Source organism: Fringilla coelebs (genome assembly GCF_963513975.1).
Source record: "Fringilla coelebs genome assembly, chromosome: 2".
Classification (NCBI taxonomy): Eukaryota; Metazoa; Chordata; class Aves; order Passeriformes; family Fringillidae; genus Fringilla; species Fringilla coelebs.
Genome location: NC_140029.1, coordinates 32,112,596 through 32,134,611, shown reverse-complemented (window position 1 = coordinate 32,134,611; position 22,016 = coordinate 32,112,596). Strand labels below are relative to the sequence as shown.

The 22,016-nt window shown below is 38.2% G+C and overlaps 1 protein-coding gene across 7 annotated transcripts in view; it reads left to right on the top strand.

The window, feature by feature from the left end:
* The window catches only part of UBE3A (ubiquitin protein ligase E3A), a 53,438-nt gene that overhangs the window by 9,540 nt on the left and 21,882 nt on the right, over nucleotides 1-22,016 (top strand). For 2 of the 7 annotated variants that reach the window (XM_084200933.1, XM_084200932.1), the window contains 6 exons: nucleotides 150-217; nucleotides 1,353-1,407; nucleotides 7,741-7,887; nucleotides 8,495-8,613; nucleotides 11,901-11,945; nucleotides 21,647-21,957. In XM_084200933.1, coding sequence (XP_084057059.1) covers nucleotides 8,594-8,613; nucleotides 11,901-11,945; nucleotides 21,647-21,957 — 376 coding nt within the window. In that variant the 5' untranslated portion in view covers nucleotides 150-217; nucleotides 1,353-1,407; nucleotides 7,741-7,887; nucleotides 8,495-8,593. Of the gene's footprint in view, nucleotides 1-149; nucleotides 218-1,352; nucleotides 1,408-7,740; nucleotides 7,888-8,494; nucleotides 8,614-9,252; nucleotides 9,335-11,900; nucleotides 11,946-21,646; nucleotides 21,958-22,016 lie in introns of all 7 variants that reach the window. The other 5 variants (XM_084200931.1, XM_084200930.1, XM_084200934.1 and 2 more) reach the window with 3 other exon arrangements.

Genomic DNA, 22,016 nt, shown 5'->3' with positions numbered 1-22,016 from the left:
ACATATTCTATGATTCTGTGTTTCCTTTAGTTGCAGATTTGTGACCAGTCAAATAGGCAGTTTTGAATGTATTGTCTTGAAGTTCTGTAGAGCTTCAGAAGAGTATGAAGCATAGTGCAAGAACTGAATTGCAATGTTTTGCATTATAGGTACAAGAACTGTTGAAGTCCATTTTAGAATTTGAAAGAACAAGATTCTGCACCTCTGGAAAGATATGGTATGTTTATGTTTCCACTTACAATGTTTGTATGCTAATAATTGTTATAGCAAATAATTATACTTTTCTTCACTGAGATTTAAAAAAAGATTGACAATTCAGGAAGAAGCACACATTAAATTTTCCATTTTTAACTATGATATTTATTACTTAATCATAATTCTCTAGAAAACTGACTTATTTGATTTTTCTTGGGGAAAATAAATACTGATGATATAACATTGGTGAATTCCCTTTTGATTTAACAAGCTCATCATCATGCTGATGCCATCCATTTATTTCTCCATGGATTGGATAAGAACTGGTGTGTTTCTGAAAGCTGTATGGTTTTTTTTTAATTTGCTACTGAACATATTTATAGTGAGGGTATGACTTGAAAAATAAGTTTAGAACTTGCAGAAAATTTTTGTAATCATCAGTGTAAGTCAAGTTTACAAATAGGAATGCTGGGAAATACAGAAATACAATCTTTTTTAGCAGTGTTAACATAAACCCATGGTACATCATATCTCTTTTTTGTCTAGGCTCTTAAATGTCCCGCCAGCTTAAAAGTATGTACGTGTATTGTGGCAGGACTGGAACTTGAACTTGTAGTTATTTTAATTGCCATTTCCTAACTTAATTTTGGTGTAGTTCTCTAGTAATACCTGGTATTACTGCACTACTTTGTCTTTTTAAGTTCTGTAGTTCTGCAACTTGGTAGATTGAAAATTTTTTAAAGTTTTAGCACCGCTACATTGAGAAAAACGACAATTAAGTTAATTTTTCTGCCATATTAAATAGGTCTGTTAATGCATATACAAGATTGTATGTAGTTATTTCAATAACAGTTCCTAAGCCATGTGTGTACTTTCTCTTTTAACCACTTAAATTGCAGGGAAGCTGGTCTGAGTTTTCTGTGCCGTGGGTTTATGTCTGGATTTTTCTTTTCAAGATAATTAACTTAGAAATATACTTAAAGTTTAGAAATATCAAATTTGTAGAACAGTTGTTTGATGTCTTTTTAAGTTCTGTTTTGTAGGAAGCTCTAGACAGGCTCTAATAAAACTGTTAATTCTAACTTTAGCTGTAGTATGTACTAATTAAAAATTTTAAGTCTCTCAAAAAGCTACAATGTTACATTGTCACAATCCAGATGTTCCTGAGAGAATTGTATAGATTGGTCCTTTACTCTAGCAGGCATCTGGCAGGTAGTGTATATTCATTTTTGCACCCACAGCACCACTGGGACCACCCACCTGCTTCTTGCTCTCCAGTGTCAATACCAGTTCTGTGTATGATGGCTCTTCTTCAAACCTAAGCCATTATTTCTTTATTGCCATTATGCCTGCTGGCTGCTTTTCTTCTGGATGTTTAACTGCTTGCCACTGTATGTATGCATAGAGTCTTTGTAGTGGTATGTGCTTCATAAATTGATGAAGAATTCCCCTCTAATCCCCCACAAATTGTGCGTAATAAATACTAATGGAACATCAGAAAAGCTGAATGTCGTACTACAGAATTGCGTAGTTGCTTGGTTTTAATATCAATTGTATTTAAACAAACTGAAGAACTTGCATCATTTAAACAAGTGCTGAAGAACTTGGTGAACAGAAGATGCTTTACATGGAAGGCAGCATGAAAGATGGGTGGCAAAAGACATCAAAATAGAGAATAAGCAAAAGGACAGACAGAATAAAGGTTTAAGTAGTAAAGCTGAAGTGAAGCTGTAAAACTTACCTGTCTGCAAAATAAGTTAACATGATGAGTAGTCAATAAAAGAGTTAGTGAAAGACATTTAAATAGGTGGTTGGGTTTCACCTGCTGGTGTAGAAAGGGCTTTTTGTTCATGGCTGTGTATCATTTTGGAGGGAGCCTGAAGTAACAGGTATAATGTAACTGAAATTGAAACAAATGGTTCTGCTGCAAAAAAAAAAAAAAAAATCAGAGGTGTGTAGTGGAAGAAAAAAAAATCAGCTGTGGTCTAAGTGTAAAACACAGAAGCTAAGGATAATTTTGGATCTTTCCTGCTTTTACAAAGGTGTCCAAAACATATATATGATCTCACTGAAATATTAAGCCAAAACCAGATATTGAAGGCAAAATCTAGAGTCCAAAGTTGCAGGAGCAGCTGTAGAAAATGGGAGTAACATGCAAGCCTCTAGCTTTTGGCCTGAGGGGAGGGAATGGAGCAAACATTAGATATTTTTCTGTTACTCTGTAATTTATAGATATCATAGTTTAACCCCAGCTGGCAACTAAACACCAAACAGCTACTGTCTCACCTACCCACACAGTGGGATGTGGAAGAGAATTGGAGGAGTAAAAGTGAGAAAACTCATGGGTTGAGATAAAGATAATTTAATAGGTAAAGCAAAAGCTGTGCATGAAGCAAAGCGAAATAAGGAATTCATTCACCACTTTGCTTGGACAGACACATGTTCTGTCCTCTCCAGAAAAGCAGGGCTCCATCATATGTAACAGTGACTTGGGAAGACCAATGCCATAACTCCGAACATTCCCCCTTTTTCCTTCTTCCCCCAGCTTTTTACACTGAGCATGATGTTTTATAATATGGAATATCTCTATGGTCAGCTGGGGTCGGCTGTCCCAGCTGTGAACCCTCCTCACTCCCTGTGCACCCCCAGCCTCCTCCCTGGTGGGGTGAGCAGCAGAAAAGGCCTTGCCTCTATGAAAGCTGTAACACAAACAGCAATAACAAAAACATCCCTGTGTTGACACAAATCCAAAACACAGCCCCACACTAGCTACTATGAAGAAAATTAACTCTATTCCAGCCAAAACCAGTACAGTGGGGAGTATTGACATCAAGGCAAAGTAAGTATACAGATATTATAGGATGGAGCTTTTATGTTAGATCTCTCTTTGAGATCTATCTATTGAGATACACAAAATTCTACCTTTATGAAACTCAGTAACTTGTGATTTTACTGAAATGTAAATTCCAGAGTAGCACTAACTTTAATTTGAAGATAGCAACAAATTCAGATCCCATCCCAAATAATTTATTCAAGTGTTAATTGTTCTCATGCTTTTGTTCCTGCTCTAATTGAATTTGTGGGCCTTCAGTTTCTATTAATGAGGATTTTATATTTATTCTTTCAGTTCGAAGATCCTTATGTATTCTTTTTGTGCTATGAGTTTCTTCCAGTATCTATATTGATAGGCTTGATTAACTTTGAGCTCTTTTCATTGTCTAATCACAAGGCATTTTCTTCTATCTTCATGATGTCTTTGTGGCTCTTTTCTACTACTTCTGGGACACTTTTGAAGAATATTGAATAATTGGAGAACTGGGTTTAAGTTTGGAAGATGTGTGAAGTGCTTTGTGCCAGGCACCCTTCATGAGCCATATCTGTCATTCTTTTTGTAAGGCATGGGAGCATGTGTACATTTGTACATCAGTTGTGACTGCTTTAGTCACTTTAGGTTGGCATTTTCCAGGATACAACCCAATTCTTTTGGTTTTCAAACTCATGTGATTTTGTATTTGTTGTTAATAGTTGAATTGCATGGTTTACCAGGCAGTGGGGGGAAAAAATCATATAGAGGCCTTATTAGTGTTTGGTTGGAACTTTTTTTTGGTCCCATTAGGATTTATATGATCAGGTTGTATTAGTGGCTGTTTTATTTTACTGTAGAATCAGTAATAATTTTGCCTACTAATTAGAAGAAGAAAACTTATCTTTTTATGTTTTGTTCATTGGAAGCAGCATACAGGCAAGAAAAGTAATTTGTACTTCCAACTTTATGAAGAAATATAGGCTCAAAAGAAATATAGGTTCAAAAAATAGGTTTAAATAGGTAATGCCTATTACATTACCCTTTTTTTTTTCTGCATATGACAGTTAAGATTGAATTGAGGGGTTTGATGAATATTCTCCAGGTCATTTGACTCAATCTAAAGTTATAAAAGGCCCACTCTCCTATTAGGTGTCAATTTCTTACTCTATAGATGATTGTTTTGTTGTGGTACTCAAAGTCATTCTGAAAATATATGATTCATTCCTGGAGTAGTCATAGGGACTCTTCAGAAGACCTTCAAAAGCTGTCTTCAGTGCTATATTCTTGAGAGAGATGGTTATATTTAATTAAGCAACTAAAATTCTGGTACTGAAAGGTAAGGTAGATCATGGTACTTCATTGCACGGTGGATTACCCCTATTTTCATCATAGATCAAAAAGAGAATATTAAATTTGGATCAAAGATGACTTGGGTAGATAGTTAAAATTCCTTTGTAAAGGAAACTTAAATTCTTACAAGTGCCATTCTTTCAATAAGTCAATCAGAAGTTATAGTTTAAATAAGAAAAGTATTCATCCTCTAGGGGATCTTCCTAGGCCTCAGATACTGTCTGTTAACTGCCAGATTGCATTGCTCTCACAGAAGGTGACCATCAAATAGTAGGATAGTAGCAGATTTAGGGAAACCATGTAGGTAACAATGTTCAAATAAGTGATTTCAACCGGGAAGTTATTTGCCTTTTTTTCTGGTTGCTGGAAAATAAGTACTTAAAATCTCCAGGGTGTAGCTTTAGGTTCTGTATGTCGAAGTTGGGGACATCTTCTTGCCTCATGCTTGTAGACTTTCAAGGTTTAAGGAAATGTGCTGAGACCTTTCATCAAACTATGCAACAAAGTTACTTTTAGCCCCTTTTAATGCTTCTGAACTTGCTTTCTGACATCTTTTTTTTTACTCATTGTTTAACTCCTTGAGTTGATAGAGACATTCTTTTAAGAGAATACGCACCTGTGCCATCTTAGAGAAATAGATGTTGCTCCAAATTGCTGCGTAAATATTATTTATCCCGTTTCTTTTTGATGAGGGCTAGTCTAAGTCACAAAGTTCATCAGATACATGGTTTGAAGACATATCTTCATGTCTTGCTAACTGTAATAGGTGTAGCTGCAGCCCTAGTTGATTCTACTTCTATTAAATAGTCACTAGGCAGACACAGATGTGCCTGGTGCCTGGCAGTCATCTTGGGTTTTTTGGGCATACTCCATAGGCACAAACTTCCTTTCATATCTTCAGCTGCTCAATGTGTCTGTAAAAGCCTGAGCTGTAAGCCATGCTGATCATAGCAGTTAGGACCAGAGAAATTCATTTGAGTAATATAAATAAATATCTGCTCTGGGGCTGTTGTTTCTATCTTCTATAGGGTAAGTTGCAAACAGAGGAGGTTTTTTGTAGAGAAATTCCTGTGACAGAAAAGCTGTTGCTTTAGACCAGTTCACAATTCATAATACCATTTTCCAGGATCTTAGTGTATTCATCAGTGTGGTTTTCTTTTCCTAATCAAGTAGTATCTTTTGACTCTCTTAACCAGGTTGGAGGTTTTTGTGCCTTGTTTGTATCAAGCAGTCAAAATGTCCTTTGAAATATATCCAGAATAAATCTTTGATGGCAGTCTCCTTCACTACCCACTTTGTGTTTCACTGTGCTGGTCTCTTTGCCAGCAGACACTACTCTGCTGATGCATGAATGAGTAAGGTTTTAGAAAAATTAATTCTTTCATCTGTGCTAGGGAATCCTTGCCAATCATATTCTGTCCCAAGGAGTGACAGCAAGGATAGGTGGGAAAGGTAGGATGAGAAGGAGACAAAAGAGAAAAATGATTCGTTAAGGTTTTTTGCATCTAGACTGCTGAAGAGGAGCATGAGAATTTTAGACCACAGTCCAGTATGTCTAGGTTTAAGGTATAGTGCAGCAAATCAGAAGTGCTGAAACTACCTGACTCAAAGCTGATCCATGACAAATTCTGTTTGTAGGTCCAAGTTTCACAACAAAACTTAGATGAGTTAACTTCAGCTCAGTGAGATTTGCAGCAGTTCAGACCCTACCTCCCATCACAGAGCTGCTGTTAGATACTATGTTTGGTGGTGTGGTAAATGAGACTAACAGAGTTGGATCTGGATCAGGCCTTGGCATAAGCTTGTCTTGACTATGTGGAGCTGCCAACTTAAAGTATATTTTTTAGCATTCCAAAATCTAGTGGTGTTTGAATCCAGCACCAGCGCTTCATATGCTCCTTCACTGTTGTCAGTCACATTCATGACTGCTCCCATATGAAACAGCCCCAGGAAGATTTTGTTTTAATAAGGTTGATGGCAGCCTGGTGTTCCAGCATGCTTCCAGTTGAATGGGAGGCTACTGTAGTACATTTTTGTCAATAGTCTGGGTGGTATACGACTAAGTCTAGGTAGGGAGTCATTGATCAGGCACACTCCAGAACGTGAGCTGACACTTCAAGTAGTCAGTGTGCAGGTTTTCCAAACAATAAGGCTTTAGAGATTATACCACTGTCCTCTGACCAGTGTACTAAGAGTTACTTGGGCAAAGTGCTGGAAGCAGTGTTAGAATAGGTGTCTGTTTCCTCAAAACTAAGGCTTGCCTGAAAGAGGAAGTTTTCAGGTCTTAATCAGAATGTCATAAGCAGAGTAGTGTTTTACAGCTTCTTAGTTTTGCATCAGCATCTTGTGTTGTTGCCTTTCTGTACAGCTGATGGTCGCAAACTTTAAATGGAAAGTCTTTACCCTGTTCTGTAATGTTGACAGATGAGGAACCTTTCCAACTGACTTTTAATCATTGTTCTGTGTTCCTGGAATTGACTCAGTTAAACTTCGCCAATTTACACCCATGGAACATAAGTACTGGAGAACCTCTATTTTGTTTTGGAGATTTTTGGTAGCCTATTTCTTTTTTACTTGTGTCAACTGCACTTGTGTTACAGTAAGAACACTTAAATATTGCTGATGTCAAAATCAACAGATGGCACTTTACCTGTCTCAATGAATGATAAAACTAATAAGCATCATTCTGAAACTAAGACAAATTTTGTTCTGGGCAGAGTTTGTGGCAGAATGGCAAATTGTAGTAGATTGGCAAAACTGGGCAGCTTTTCTGACAAATTTTAGAATATCATGAGCCTTGCTAAGATCTTATTGTAATACTCTTGTAATACATTGGACTGAGGCACAAAAGACGGTGCAGTAAAGTAATAAATGTTTCTTAATAAATATTTCAAGCTGTCTGATGTGCTCTCTTAGTATTTGCACCAGATTGTCATGTCTGCAGGTGTTGCAGAGAGCTGCGGTTGTGCCATCAATAGCTTTGTGCACCTTCATTCTATGTGAGGCTTTTGCTGCATGGCAACCTGCAAATGTGGGGTTTCATCTGGGTTACCACAGGAATAAACTCAGGATACTATACAGAGGTCTGTCTTCATAGCCACTGCTTTAAAGAGAAAGTAAGATGACTTTTTATTTACTAAATAAAATATTAACATTGCAATTTTTATCAAAACTTTATATTAGCAGAAAGCGAATGCTGTTTGTCATCTGATTCTCCTTCAGAGACCTTTTTTCTTTTCTGGCTTTCTCCAGTGCACTTAGGAGCTTTGGGGGGAGAGAGGATGGGATGAATTGAGTGTTGAGGATTATGTTTGGAAATATTTTATCCGTTAACTTTAGTTTAGAGTAGATAATAGCAGTAGGTAAGAGACTAACTGGTTCCTTTTCAGCCATGGAAGTAATCAGCTGGGGTGGTCCCAGGGCGCTCTGGGCACGAGTATTGCTGAGTGATCATTGGCTGCCACCTGCGTGACAAAGTAAAGGACCAACCCTTCCATTTATACCAGTGGAGCCAGATCACGGGAAACAAGCGACAGGTAAAATATACTTTTGAAAATTTAAGGGAGAGGAGTGAGGACACATAATAAAAATGGAGCAAAGAAGCTAAAAGATTTGCCATAGATAGCAAAGGTTGCTCCTCTGAAACTTTTACGTATCTATAGCTTACTTCTTTTTGGGGAGAGGCACACAACAAAGTTCAGGTTACTTTGTTGCTCCCCTGGGAACAGAGCCTTGCTTGCTAAGAAACAATGTTAACCAAGTTGTAGCAGCAACACATCTACCAGAATTTTATTGTTGTTAGAAATTAAAGTTCATATTTATGCACACACTTCCAGATCCTTGAATTCTTGTTGTCTTGACATTGGGTGTTTTGCACTGGTCTAAGAGATGGGTATGGCTTTTGGTTTTTTAGACTAAAAATAAGTTGCTGGATTTTCAAGTTTACCAGTTGATTGTACTGTAGTGAGTTACTCTAGAAGTTAAAATGCCATGCAAAAAGTGAATGTAAGTAAGTCTTAATCTTGCTGATAAAACAATGTTTAACATCAATATTTTTATTCTTTTTATTATTTTTTTTTTTTTAGAGAATTGATAGAAAATAATTTTTAAGAACTTTTAACTACATTATTTTTACCTATTTAGAATTGTTAAGCTTATGCTTAGCCCAGCGTGATACAGGACTGGTGCGACAACTCGGTTTTGATCAGTGACTCAAAATTGTGATCACCCTGATGTCACCGAATGGCCACAGCTTGTAAAAGGTAAGCATGAAGCATATCAGGTTGTTTCTCAGGAGTTTTTCTACTATAATGTTTATTTTAAGGTATTTAATTTGTACGGCCTGAAGTTAGTTTTATAAATAATATTAAGTTACATTGTTTGCTTTTAGATAAGTCAGCTGGCAAAGTTGACTTACACTCCTGCTGACAGTGATTTCAAAGCTTGCTTAGTTTGCCCTTGCCTGCTTTTAAAATACAAGCAAATGCTGTGGTGCTCCATTATATCCCTCTTAAGAACAATACTATCACTTAAAAGTCCCTGATAGTTTTTGCTGTCATATTGAATTTCTGTATAAACTGTTTAGCATACTTATCCAAGCATGTGTTCAGTTTTTTTGATATATTTATCCAGATGCTTGATGATGTTAAAGTGTGTGTAAGCTTGCATACCATTACTTTTCTCATCTAGAGAGGTACACTGAAAGTAAAAGGAGTGGCTTGTAGAATGGAGAAGCTTCTCCCTGTATTAGTGGAAATGAGCCACCATTTGAATTTGCGAGCTCATACTGCAGTATTCAGATTAGTTGTTGTCTTGTGATCAGTATCTACAATCTAATTGAAAGCTGAAATTTTTAAGAGCATTTGCTCTGAGATTTTCTCTGAACAGAACTCTTGTTTCAGATTTTAAGCATGATGAAAGGACGCCTTGCCGTACTATATAGTTGTTTTTCAATACTGTTGCCTGCTCACAGGAAATAACAAGGTATCTTGTTTGTAAACAATTGGGTATTGCAAAATAAATAGCTTCTCAGCAAACAAGTACAATTCCTGTAATTTGATTGATCTTCCACTTCATTTTACTGAGTATTGAAAGCTCATTTTAATAGGTGCTTATGTTGTCATTTGAAACCTTTTAAAATTGAGTTAATATGTCCACTCATAGTTCTGCAAATCATAGTTATAGTAGGCCTGTTCATGTTTTAGAAAACAATAACCTGAAGGAATTTTCACCCTGTGTTCTGCAGAACCACTTACTTTAGAGGACTAAACATTTTTTGATCCAGCTAGATGGTATTTTTTTCTTATATTGTTTGTCTTATAGACACAACCTTTTTTTTTTTTTAGTAACATATACCAAACTGTATTGTCTCTTTACAGCCCTAATAATATTCTCACAAATAGTGAGGATAGGAAAAGAATTTGGATATACTGCTAGCTGTTTATATGTCTGTACTGCAGATCACCAGGCTGCTTTTTTTATATGCAGAGTTTAGATGCCAGTCTGCTCTTTTTCTGTAATTCTTCATGCTGCTGTTTATTTTAAAGGCTGAAAGGCTTTAAGTATTCTTGATATTTTTCTTTTAACACCACTATTTCCTTTATATTTTCATAGCAACTAAAAGCACTACTCTTTCCCAAAGCCTCAATGTGTTGTATGTCCCAATACTAGAATTAAGAAAGCAAGCCTTAAATGTCCAGACATTTTGCTACCATTTTCTTAAGTCCTAGAAGTAAATAGAGGAGCTAACCACTATAAATATAAACATGTGTCACTATTCCAGCTTCTAACACTTAAATGCTCAGGTGAAGGAGTGGGGAAAAAAAAAAATTGAGATTCTTTTCACTAAGCATTTAGAGACTTGCTTTGGTCACCAGAGTTAAAGGGAAATTCTTATTTGTTTTGCAGCTGAGCAGTACTTTTGTCAGCAACTGCCTTGTCAGTCCTGAATTTAATGAGTGAGGGAAACATAATTTGGAGATAAATAAATAGTGGACAAATTTTGAGATTGGGCAGTTTTTATGTTATTTTCCAGTTAAAGGGTATTTACATTTTAAGCATGAGTATAATGTTAGTTGGATCCGATAAATTTTATAAGTTAGTGAAATACAAACAAATTTCCTGTCTTCTGCATCATCTGTCACTACCCAGTATCCAACTAACCTGGCAATTATAAGCTGTCTGCCAGAAATGCCTTCTAGGCACTGGGTCTGTTTAGTAGAATCCAAAAAGTTGTTAAGATCTGGTATTTCAGAAAAGGAACTAAAATTTTAGTAGAGCGTTTTTAATAGGAGAGACCATCAGTAAAATAACACAATGAAACAGGAAAAAAGTAAAGTATCAGGCTACATGTGGAGATTTCCAATAGCATTTAGAATATTATAGATAGCTATATAATAAATAGAGACATTTAGAAATTGCATTCCTATAAATATCAAATTTTTTTCCCTGTAAAGCTGTGGGAAAGTCTGCTTAGCTGTCCTAACTGAAGTTTCCCAGCAGACTCTGATGAAACTTAAAAAGTTAGTTCTGTTTGCAGATTTTACCTCACTTCTGTTTTTAGAGAGCTGTCATGAAAGACATTTTTGTTCATCTAAGCTGCAGAGTTTTACTGTAATGGCTGTGCTTTGTTTCCACTCCTTGCACAGTATTTCCAGCATGGCAGTTCTGGTCAACTGTACCAAAGGCTGTTCCCAAGCAAAGGTTCCATAGGTCTGATTTCAAGGCATCCTAAGATGATGGGAATCAAAACTGCTGTATTTGTACTGCCTTGTCTTCTGGCTTGTCTCACTACAAACTCACTGGCTAGGGGGAAGTTCTGCCTCAAAGAGAGAAAAAAATAATGTCTGAAAAAAATTAACAGTTGAATCAGTGCTGTCTTAAGGAAGATGGGAATGAGAAGCTAAATAACTATAATTTAGTCTACTTTAAGTTAGTATGGAGCTATACCCTTTGAATTAGTCTGTAAATTAAGTCACTGGGGTTGCCAGGCTAAACACAGGTGCTGCTTGTGCTAGGCAATAACACTTAATTCTGAATATTACTGGCTGGTCTCTTGGCTGGATTGAAGAAAACAGAAATCTGTCTGTGAGATTACCTCTGTGAATTCAGGTGGAGAGGGATGTGAGATTTGTTTTGATATCCTTTTGGACTCTGTTTCTGAGCTGCTACTTCTTAGAGTCCAGCTCTGTAGAGGATTTGTTGGTTGCAGTTGATCACTGATAATCTTTGAGTACACATTTGGTTTCAGAAGTGGTTATGAAGAATTAGCCCAGAGCTGGAGCGCTGTGCAGCCTGAATGCGGAAGTACTGCCAGCAGATCTCTCCCCTAATGGCTCCTGTTGCATAAGCATGAGGAAAAAGTGCTCACCTTCTTAGGGAAATTTAGCTTAATTATACTATCATGTTTATGTGATAAATCTGCAAGTCTCAAAAAGTTGATGCTTTTAGTGGCAATAATACACTCATCACATTCCATCTTTCATACCGTCATATTGTAATGACTTAAAAGAACAAGCAGTGCTTAAGGTTTTCTATTCTGGTTTTGCAGATCACCAGGAGAACCACACTCTGAGAACATTGAAACTAGCCGAATGTAAGTAAATGAGTGGATGAGTTTGGTTTACCTTGATAAAAATGTTCTGAATATATATAACAGTCACTCTTGCATCTGCTTAATAAAAAGAAGACAAAAGCTGAGTAGAACTGTGAAATTACCTTAGAAAATTTCAAATTAATATTTTGCAAATTTTTAGCCTCTGTAGAAACTGATTTGTTTTGGTTTTGTTTGGAGGGTGAAGGAGTTGGAAGGAAAGTTCAGAGGTTTAATTTAACGTGAACCAGTAGATGGTAGCATAATACAGTGTCAGAAATCTTACAGCCTATATTCAGACTTCACAGAAGGGATGTAATTTCTACCTGCCATTCACTAACATCTTGCATGGGTTTGAAGACACTTCAGTACTAAGGCACAATACCTGCTTGTATCTCTTGTGGCAGACGGATTGTTGAACTAAGAAAAAGAAATTGTGACTTAATTTGTTGAATTTATATGCCAGTTACTTCTAGAAACAGAAAACCTAGCTCTCTTTCACTAAACAGTATTCACAGAACATCTTGCTGAGAGGTCTGAACCTTTTTTCTGTCTTCATTGGGTTAGAAGCCAGGATGAACTAAAATCAAGATTGTGGTGGACTGAAATGTTCATTTCAATTCAAAATTCAAAGGAGTTGCAGGAATTTAGAGAACTATTTAAAAACAGAAAAAGTTTTTTGAGACTTTATTCTTCTCTGGGTTAGCAAACAAAATTATTTTCTAGTTATTCAAACTGTCCTGTCATAGAACTCAAACAGGGAAACCACAAACTGCTCTTCTGGAAACCAGCTCAAGTTCCAAAATAATAGAGGGAATGTAGCCTAGTAGTTGATGTGCTGTCTGAGGCTTCAAAGAATCTGGGTTCATTTCTCTTCTGCCACGAACTTCTTCTCTGACCTTAAACTGTCTCCTTCACACCTTCCCCCCAAGCAGTCTAGCGTTGTACATGCTGTGAGCTGGATGCCATTTTCAGGATGTTTTGCAGCCTAGTGACATAGTGTGAATTGCTCAAGGACTACTCTGCTGTAGCTACCCGACTTAAGGAGGAGCAAAACTGCAGTTAGTCCATTGGACTGCGTACCTAAAAAATGAGGAGGAGGAAACAGTGAGGGCTTTTCTGATGTGTTATTAGCACTTCACTGCAGTGAAGCCTTTTCTTGCACTAGAAGAAGCAATTCTGGTGTGACAGATTTCTTTTCCCTGACTCATACCATCTGCTACAGAAGTGTTGTCCAGCTGCTTTCTTAGGAATGCAGTGAAGGTTGCAGGGACCCTGACCTGAAAGGGGACTCTGCCTGTTGGTGTGTGGACTCTGTGTCTTGCTGCGTTAGAGGTCACAGGGCAAAAGTCCTGCCATGGTCTCTTATTCCTGCTCCAGTAGTGGCCCATGCTGCATTGCGGTTTATTGTTCCTGCAGTGAGTTGAGTTGTGTCCTTTAGTTTCCCTGGCCTACCCAAACAGAGGAAGTAAGGCTGCAGGCTGGCTATGGTCCACTCTGGATGTTACCAGTTGGATTACTGGTTTTTATGCATTTTAAGCAAAGATGTATCAGCAGCACTCACCTAGACTGGTGTGAAACAAAGACTTTAACAACCTAGCATAAATCAGAAGGAAAAGGCAGTAACGCTTTTTTCATTTTAGAAGTTTGACAGTTCTTGTGTGTGTGTGAATTATCTTCCTTAAAATCGAGCATAAAAAAAGAAAATTACAGTGGTAAGCTTTTCTGTGTTATAGCTGAATACTTTTTCTTTTTGATGTACACCAGTTATCAGAGTGGCCCTGACTTCATAAATTTTAGCTATCTGTCTAAAATAAATATTAGCCAGTCAAGCTGTAGGAATTCACATATTTGACAAGTAATTATAGAGTACCTTTGCTAAACTAAATGTTTTTTGAACTGTATCACAATGTGATGTGTACTATACCTGTTACAGAGAAGGTTTGCAATCCTCCTGCATAGCTGCTCTTGCCACATAAGGTGGAATGGCACGTTGAGTGGTAGAGTTGTGACCTGCAAGCCTGCTGTGTTGCTAAAATAGTTACTGTGTTATTTACATGCCTAAAATTCATTAGTAAATGCAGGGACTAAAGCAAGTAGGTTTTTGTTTGCACAATGAATGGTTGGTTTTGCTCTGGTTGACTGATATAATTGCTTTATTTATTTCCATGTTTTGAATTGCAAAGCTTCATACCAAGAGCATAGTCATACATGTTTCACATGTTTGCATGAAAAGAAATTTAAAGAAAATATTCAGATTCTTACACAGCAAAATCTTCCATATGTAAGTCTTGTTTATCCCAGGCTTTTCAAATTCTGGATCTCCATGTGATGAAAATCTTGGTGCTAGCTCAAATTTACAAGTCTTTTATCTTAGAATTGTTAAGGTCAGCATTTTCTGACTGCTCCTGTCACACATCTCCATTGACTTTCCCCTTTGATTAGTGTAACTTTCTTAAAACCTCTTTAGCACTAAATCTCATAATTTGATTGTTTAACAATAACTTCTTCTATGTTCATGTGTTTTCACTCTGGTTTTTTTACCTTTTTTTATCAAGGCTAAGGTATGACTGTCTTCATATGGCTTTCTGTGCATTCATCTTTCCTTCTCTCTGCTTTTGAGGATGGGATTCTTTGCAATTTTGAAAGCCTTCTCTGTTTTTTAATATGAGGCAATTTTTCCAAGACAAGGTTGCGAGATAGATGCTGACTGTGTTCTTTGCTCCCTTTCTCTGTCTTCCTGCATTGCTCCATATAGCCAGAACAGACCTTCTGTTCTCAGAGTTGCCCTTTCTCAGGAAATGCCATGCTTTTGTCAGCACATTATATTCCCAGAGGCACACTGGATCTAGAATACACATGGGAAGGGAAGTCCCTTGGGTTAAGCCAGTAGGTCCAAGCAGGGCTCAGAATCCACCCCTGCTATTGGGGCCCACCACACTGGAAGGAATGGGGTTTGGAAAATGTGAGCTCCATGCACATGCACATTTACCAGATCCACATTTGCTGTGATGCCAGAGGCTGAGGCAGGGAAAAGGTGTTACAGCACTGCTGGAACAAAGGGCTGGGCTCCAGCTGTGGGTGGACTTTTTGGCAGTTTGGTGTGCAGGGCTCTTCAAAAGGCTCTGTGTGGGCAGTGCTATTACTGGAAGCCTGTCTTTTCTAGCTCTGCTCTTCTTACTCTAACTAAACAGAACCAGGAGAATCAGCATGCAAGGTTTGAAGCTGAAGCTTGCACAAAGCAATATTTAACTTCATGAAGATGACCATTTTCAACACCTTCTTTAACAGGTTTTGGTATGCTGATCATCTTCTTTCCAAAGTGTAGTGTAACTGCTGCAGATGTGTCTCTTTATGCCTCTGCGAACACATCTATTGAAAGTTGTTTTGCTGTTAGTACTAAAAAAACTGTTTCCTGAGTTTCTATGCATATTAATGCTTTATTTTTTTTTTTTTCTATTAAGAAAATTGCTTATGAACATTTTGGCACTTCTAAGTTCCTAACAGCCATTGTAAAACAAGCTGTTGTAGATTTCCATTTAATAAAATTAGCCATCTTGGAGCAATCATAGAATCATCAAGACTGAAAAAGAACTTCAAGATCACAGAGTCCAACCCTTTACCAGTCACCACCTTATCAACTAGACCATCACAGTACATTCCATGTCCAGTCGTTTCTTGAACAATTCCAGGAAGGGATGGTAACTCCACTACCTCTATGGGCTGCTCATTCCAAAGCTTGACAGCCCTTGCAGTGAAGAAATTTTTTCTGATGTCCAGCCTGAACTTCCCTTGGTACAGCTTGATGCCATTTTCCTCTTGTCCTGTCACTGGCTGCCTGGGAAAAGAGACTAACCCTCCCCTGGCTACAGCCTCCTTTCAGGGGGTTGTAGAGAGTGATTAGGTCACTTTTCACCCTCCTTTTGTCCAGGCTAAACACCCCTAGCTCCCTCAGCTGGTGTTCCTAGGACTTATGCTCCAGACTCTTCATTAGCTCCATTGCCCTGTTCTGGACACACTCCAGCACCTTAATGACTTCCTTGTAGTGAGTGGCTCAAAACTGGAGATGGGATTCAAGGTCTAAGAACAGGGAGATCACAGCCTCATCCTGCTGGCCACACTATTGCTGATCCAGGCCAGGTCACCATTGGCCTTCTTGGCTGCCTGGGCACACACTGGCTCATTTTCAGCTGCTGTGGACCAGCACCCCCAGGTACTTTTCCACTGGGCAGCTTCCCAGCCCCTCTGCTCCAGCCTGTAGCACTGCGCAGGGTTGTTGTAGCCCAAGGGCAGGACCTGACACTTCACCCTGTTAAACTTCATGCTACTGGCCTTGGCCCTATCAATCCATCCTGTCCAGACCCCTTCCTGCCCTCCAGCAGGTCAGCACTCCTGTCCAATGTGAGATTTATTTGTAAAAATAATATCATAGTTATTGTATCCTAAGCAAAACCATTCAGAAGCATGTTATTTTGTGCTGCTATTTCCAGACAAGTATGAAACATCCATGTGTATTTCTAAAATCTAACAAATGTGATGCAAAAATGAAAAGGCAAATAAAAAAGCAAAAATGATGCAGTTATGCAGATGTTTTAAACTTCAGGCACATTTTGGATGTTAATGTAAACTTGAATGTAAATGCTTTGTAGGTGAATTTTAAATTATTACATGCGTCAAATCTTTTAAAAATTCCTTTAAAGTTTAAACTTCTGATTTTCTCTGTGGGAAGAGATTCCTTTACATGGTATTTCTCTTGTATTTAGTTTAAGGTATTTGAGAAATGCAAGTTACAGTCTGTTTCATAGGAACTTTTAACCAGGATGCTCAATCCCTGTTTTTTACAGGTTTTAGACATTCAAAAATTACTACAGAAAATGCAGTCCAGTTCACCTTTGTCTTGGTCGTTCATGTTTCTCATGATACTCCGCAATTTTGGCACCATTTAAATTACAAATGCTAAGTACTTATACCTGGCTTTTTATTAGCTAAAGAACATATGGAAAGCCTAAAAGCAATTTTTTTTTTCTGTAACTACTACAAACTAATGAATGCTAATTTAATTTTAAAACATAAAAGTGTGCTTGTGAAATTGTTGGACTTTAAGGAAGGAAGTCGGGTGTCTATTTTGAGTGCCTCTCCTCACTGAAGCATTGCTTGAGGAGGTTAGACAAGGCCCACTGAGTGGGAAGTTATCTTTCAGTCATAAGAATATGTCTGTGAAATGTTTACAACTTCAGCCACACCGGTGCAGTTTCATAGTTGGATGTGCACATAGTTTCATAGTTGGATGAGTATTTGGAAACGTGTATGCAAGTCAGTCACTACAGCCTGAGCTACAGTAGTAACTGTGTGTGCTCATGGGTAGTGAACTAGGCCTTGAGTTTTCTAAGGGACCAGTTGCTCCTGACCAGATCCCTTTATAGGAACTTAAAGAGAACTGAGCTCTTCATGGGCGTAGCATGAGCTAAGAATAGAGAGTGGTTTTATGTTACTTTGCTTGATGAACCCATTTTAATGCCTCAGGCCAAGAACTTTAGTTTTCAGCATACTAAATGAGCAGGGGAATGTAGAAAGAGATCAAGTTTTCACTTGTGGGCAATAGAGAGAGTATGCTACACAAGTTCTTTTGCTGAATAATGTAGAAATAGGAAATGTGGGATTTTGGCAATGGACGGTGATACTAATACCTGAAGTACACCAGTGGGAATGTGGTATGGAATGTCTTAAAATCTCACACTGACTTACTCAGAGCTGCATTTTATGTAAGTCGTTTTATTGATGAACGTCAGTAAGGGTAGCTCTTGCGGAAGGATTGGTAAATTCTCTTCTACCTTCTGAGATCTGTGTTCTCACTGAAATTTATTTTATTTATTTACCTAAATCATTTGTCTCAGGTAATATGAAAAGTCTGTGGAGTAGCTGCCAGGGAGAGGGGGTAGGAACCACCTGGATCCCTTTAAGTTTATGGGGACTTATGGAATTCTTACAAGAATACTCAAAGAGATGGCTGATGTTATCGCAAGGCCTCTCTCAAGGGTTTTTCAATGATCTTGGTAATCTGGAGACATCTCAGTCAACTGGACACTAGCCAATGTTGGCCCAATATTCAAGAAGGGCAGGAAGAATGACCCTCCAAACTACAGGACTGTCAGTCTGACATCAGTGCCTGGTAAAATTATGGGGAAGATTATTCTGGAAGTTACTGAAAAACACCTAAAGGACAACACAGACATCGTCATAGCCAGTGTTGGTTCATGTTAAACCAAATTTCTTTTTATGACAAAGTAACCCATCTAGTTGAGCAAGGGAAGCCAGTTGATTCATCTTTTTGGATTTCCATAAAACTTTCAATACTGTCTTTTACAGTACTCTTCTGGATAAAATATCCAGAACACAGCTGGATAAATATATCATGTAAGAGGTGAGCAGCTGCCTCACAGGTCAGGCACACAGGGTTTCAGTAAATGGGCTGACATCAGACTGGTGACCTGTCACTGGTGGAGCTCTACAAGGCTCCATCCTTGCCCCCCTCAACATCTTCATAAATGAAGTGGACGCAGGTCTCAAAGGTATACAGAGTAGGTTTGCCAGTGATACTAAATTGGGACTCCCTGGAAGGCAGCCAGGTTGTGCAGAGAGACCTCATCAAATTAGAGGGTTGGGCAATCACCAGCCACATGAAGTTCAACAAATACAAGTGCTCCTGGGACCTGCATCACAGAAAGGCCCCCTGGGGGCCCTGGTCAGTGGCAAGTGGCCAGGATGGCCAGCCATGCCCTGGGGGCGTCAGGCACAGCATAGCCAGCTGGGCAAGGGAGGGGATTGTCCTGCTCTGCTCTGCTCTGCACTGGGGCAGCCTCACCTTGAATATTGTGTGTGGTTTTGGATATTGCAATGTGAGAAAGATACAGAGCAGTTAGAGAGCATCTGAAGGAAAGCTACAGAGATGAAGCATCTTGAGGAGAAGCCATATGAGGAGTTGCTGAGTCCACTTGGGCTGTTCAGCCTGGAGAGGGACACTGAGGGGAGACCTCATCATGGTCTACAGCTTCCTGATGAGGGGAAGCAGGGGGCAGACACTGATCTCTTCTCTGTGGTGGCAGGATCGGAGGGAATGGCATGAAACTGTGTCAGGGAAGGTTTAGATTGGATATTAGGAAAAAGTTCTTCACTCAGAGGGTGGTAGGGCACTGGAACAGGCTCCCCAAGGACGTGGTCACAGCACCAGGCCTAAGTTCAAGAAGTGTTTTTTAGGCACATGGTGTGATTCTTGGTGATGGTTCTGTGCAGGGCCAGAAGTTGAACTTTTAGATCCTTGTGGGTCTCTTCCAACTAAGGATATTCTATGAAATTCTAATACTGCTGTATTCTACTACTGTTGTACACCATATTGTTTGCTTCCATACTTGATTTAAAAAAGAAAAATTAAAAATGCAACCTTCAGTCAGACCTTCTGTCTCTGATAGAGTTTCAGAGAACTTGAGTCAGTGAGTCGCCAGCCACAAGTTAAAAGTGTTTGTACAAACAGACTTATTGTAAGCATGACAGTTTGAGAAGTAATCAGTAGCTGAAAACTAAAAGAAAAAAAAAATATTGAGTCCTTCAGAATTTAGCTGTTAGAGACAAGTCTAAGCTTAGCTTTATTTACTGGCATCTCAGACATGACCTGGTTAAAGTGAAGTGTTGTTTAACATGATAAAATATGTTGTTAATGTATCAGTGTTTGGACGTGATGATGTGTGAGCTGGAAGAGTGTGCATGTTGGTGGCCACAGCTCAGGTGTAAAAATTCAATTTTTCATTTATGAATACTTAACCTGCTTGCAAATTACAATATTGCACACTCTAGATCTGGAGGTCTGGAATGATTGAAGGTCAGGAATGATCAAAGCATGAAATTTTGCATTCAGATATAGTTGTCTGTGAAATTACTTACTGTTCCAAGTTGTACTAAAACACTGTTGCTTTGAGGGGATTTGGGTGGTTTTTCTTAAAGTCTCTATACTAATGGCTGAAGTATGAAAGACAAGATTAAAAAAACCCACTTCTTTTTACATGTACATGGAGAGGGGCAGATTTTCGTAAGTCTACATACAAAAATGTGAGAGACCAGAACACTTCCCTTAGATTAGAGTATAGCTATTCCCTGTTACACAGTAATGGTTTTAATGATATTGCTCATGCTGCTTTTTCTTTCCACATCCATCTCAAAGTGCCACAGAAACCTTTCTCCTCAGTTGGTTTTTTGTTTGTTTTCTTTTCCTTGGAATGTACTGTGACATTTGAAAGCTTAGGCAGGCATTAAAGTAATTGTTTTCCTTGTAAGATGTATTTTCTTCTCTGGGATTTATGAGATCTTGCAGGGCGAAAAAAAAGAAGCCGAGGTCTTATTGCTGAGTAATCAGTAGTCACTCTCAGAACATTTTCCCTTTTGAAGTGACTGCATTGAAACTGCTATTTAACCAGCCATTATTAACAGAAAGGTGCAGCAAGTGCTGAGTAGTGCCAGTGGGTCTAGCAGTTCAGTTCTGAAGTACTTGTTCTATGCAGAATCTGTGCATACATGGACATCAGGAAAGGCAATTTAAAGTTACTGTCACAATTTCTGATGCTCTAATTTTAGTAGTACTGTGTCACTGAAGTTCCATAAAAAGCCTGTATGTTAAACGTAGTCAGAATGTTTGAAATCTTTCATAGTTGGTAGTTTTCATTAATAACTCATTATCTTAAATGCAGTCAAGATTTGGGGGTTTCTTTCTGAAATGTGGTCAAATATGGTGCTCTTGGTGCTGCATGCAGCTGCTTCTGTCCTTCTGTCCTGGTTACCTGCAGCTTTCCAGTGATTTCTTTACTATTTGCATGTTTTTGTAGAAGTCTGTGACCTTATTAATAAGGCAGTTACATGTGTATATATATATATATAGTACTGAGCACTGGACTTGTACGGCGATACAGCTGTGATTTTTCAGAATACATACTTGGCGCCTATGATAGCAGGAGAAGCAGAAGGATTTTGGAGATAGCACTTTTTGGGGTGTTTTTTTATTTTATTTAGGCAACCATATAATTTATTTAGGCTGAGGAGAAATATATCCAGCCTTGAGCTCATCTGTAATTGTGTTTTTAGCATCAGTTTAATTAATCAAGGAATATTTTTTGTATAGATTTAAATAGACTAAATATGATAATTTAGTCATCTGGAATCTTGTTAAAATGGGTAAAATGGTATAGTATTGATAGTATTGCTAAATAAATGTCTGAATTGTGTTTCATGCCTCTTTCATCTGTCAATGCAGCCATGCCTCAGTACTATATGTTAGATTCAACACCTGTACAACATCCAGTTTTGTTTCCATTGCAGCATTGTTTTGCATCCAAATTGCTCTCTTTGTAGTGACAGTTGAGATTGTTCAGAACTGTACAAGATTGTCTCCACTGTAGCACTGCCATGTAAAGCTGAAAACTGCATAAACAGGATTTATCTTTTACTTACATAGAACCCAAAAATTAAATTGTGTGTTAAATATATTTGCATTTGTCAAAATGAGAATCCTGCATTTAAAAAAATCTTCTGATGTGTTCTCTCTGACAGAAATCTTGTGTTTCAGTGCCTGACTAATCTCTGCCTTGCTGATGCTATTGAATGAGCTTTGTATGTGAAAGCTCCACTAATCCTTGTACTTACTGTTTGAATGTTTGCTACAGGAAGCGAGCAGCTGCAAAGCATCTAATAGAGCGCTACTACCACCAGTTAACCGAGGGCTGTGGAAATGAAGCCTGCACGAATGAATTTTGTGCTTCCTGTCCAACTTTTCTCCGTATGGATAACAATGCAGCAGCCATTAAGGCCCTCGAGCTTTATAAGATTAATGCAAAACTCTGTGATCCTCATCCCTCCAAGAAAGGAACGAGCTCAGCTTACCTAGAAAACAATTCCAAAGGTGCCCATAACAATTCCTGCACTGACAGAAAAATGAACAAGAAGGAAATGCAAGGCCCGAGAGATGACTTTAAAGGTAAGATGTTTACAATTTTCATAAAATAAAACACATTTCATATGCACGAGTACAAGCCA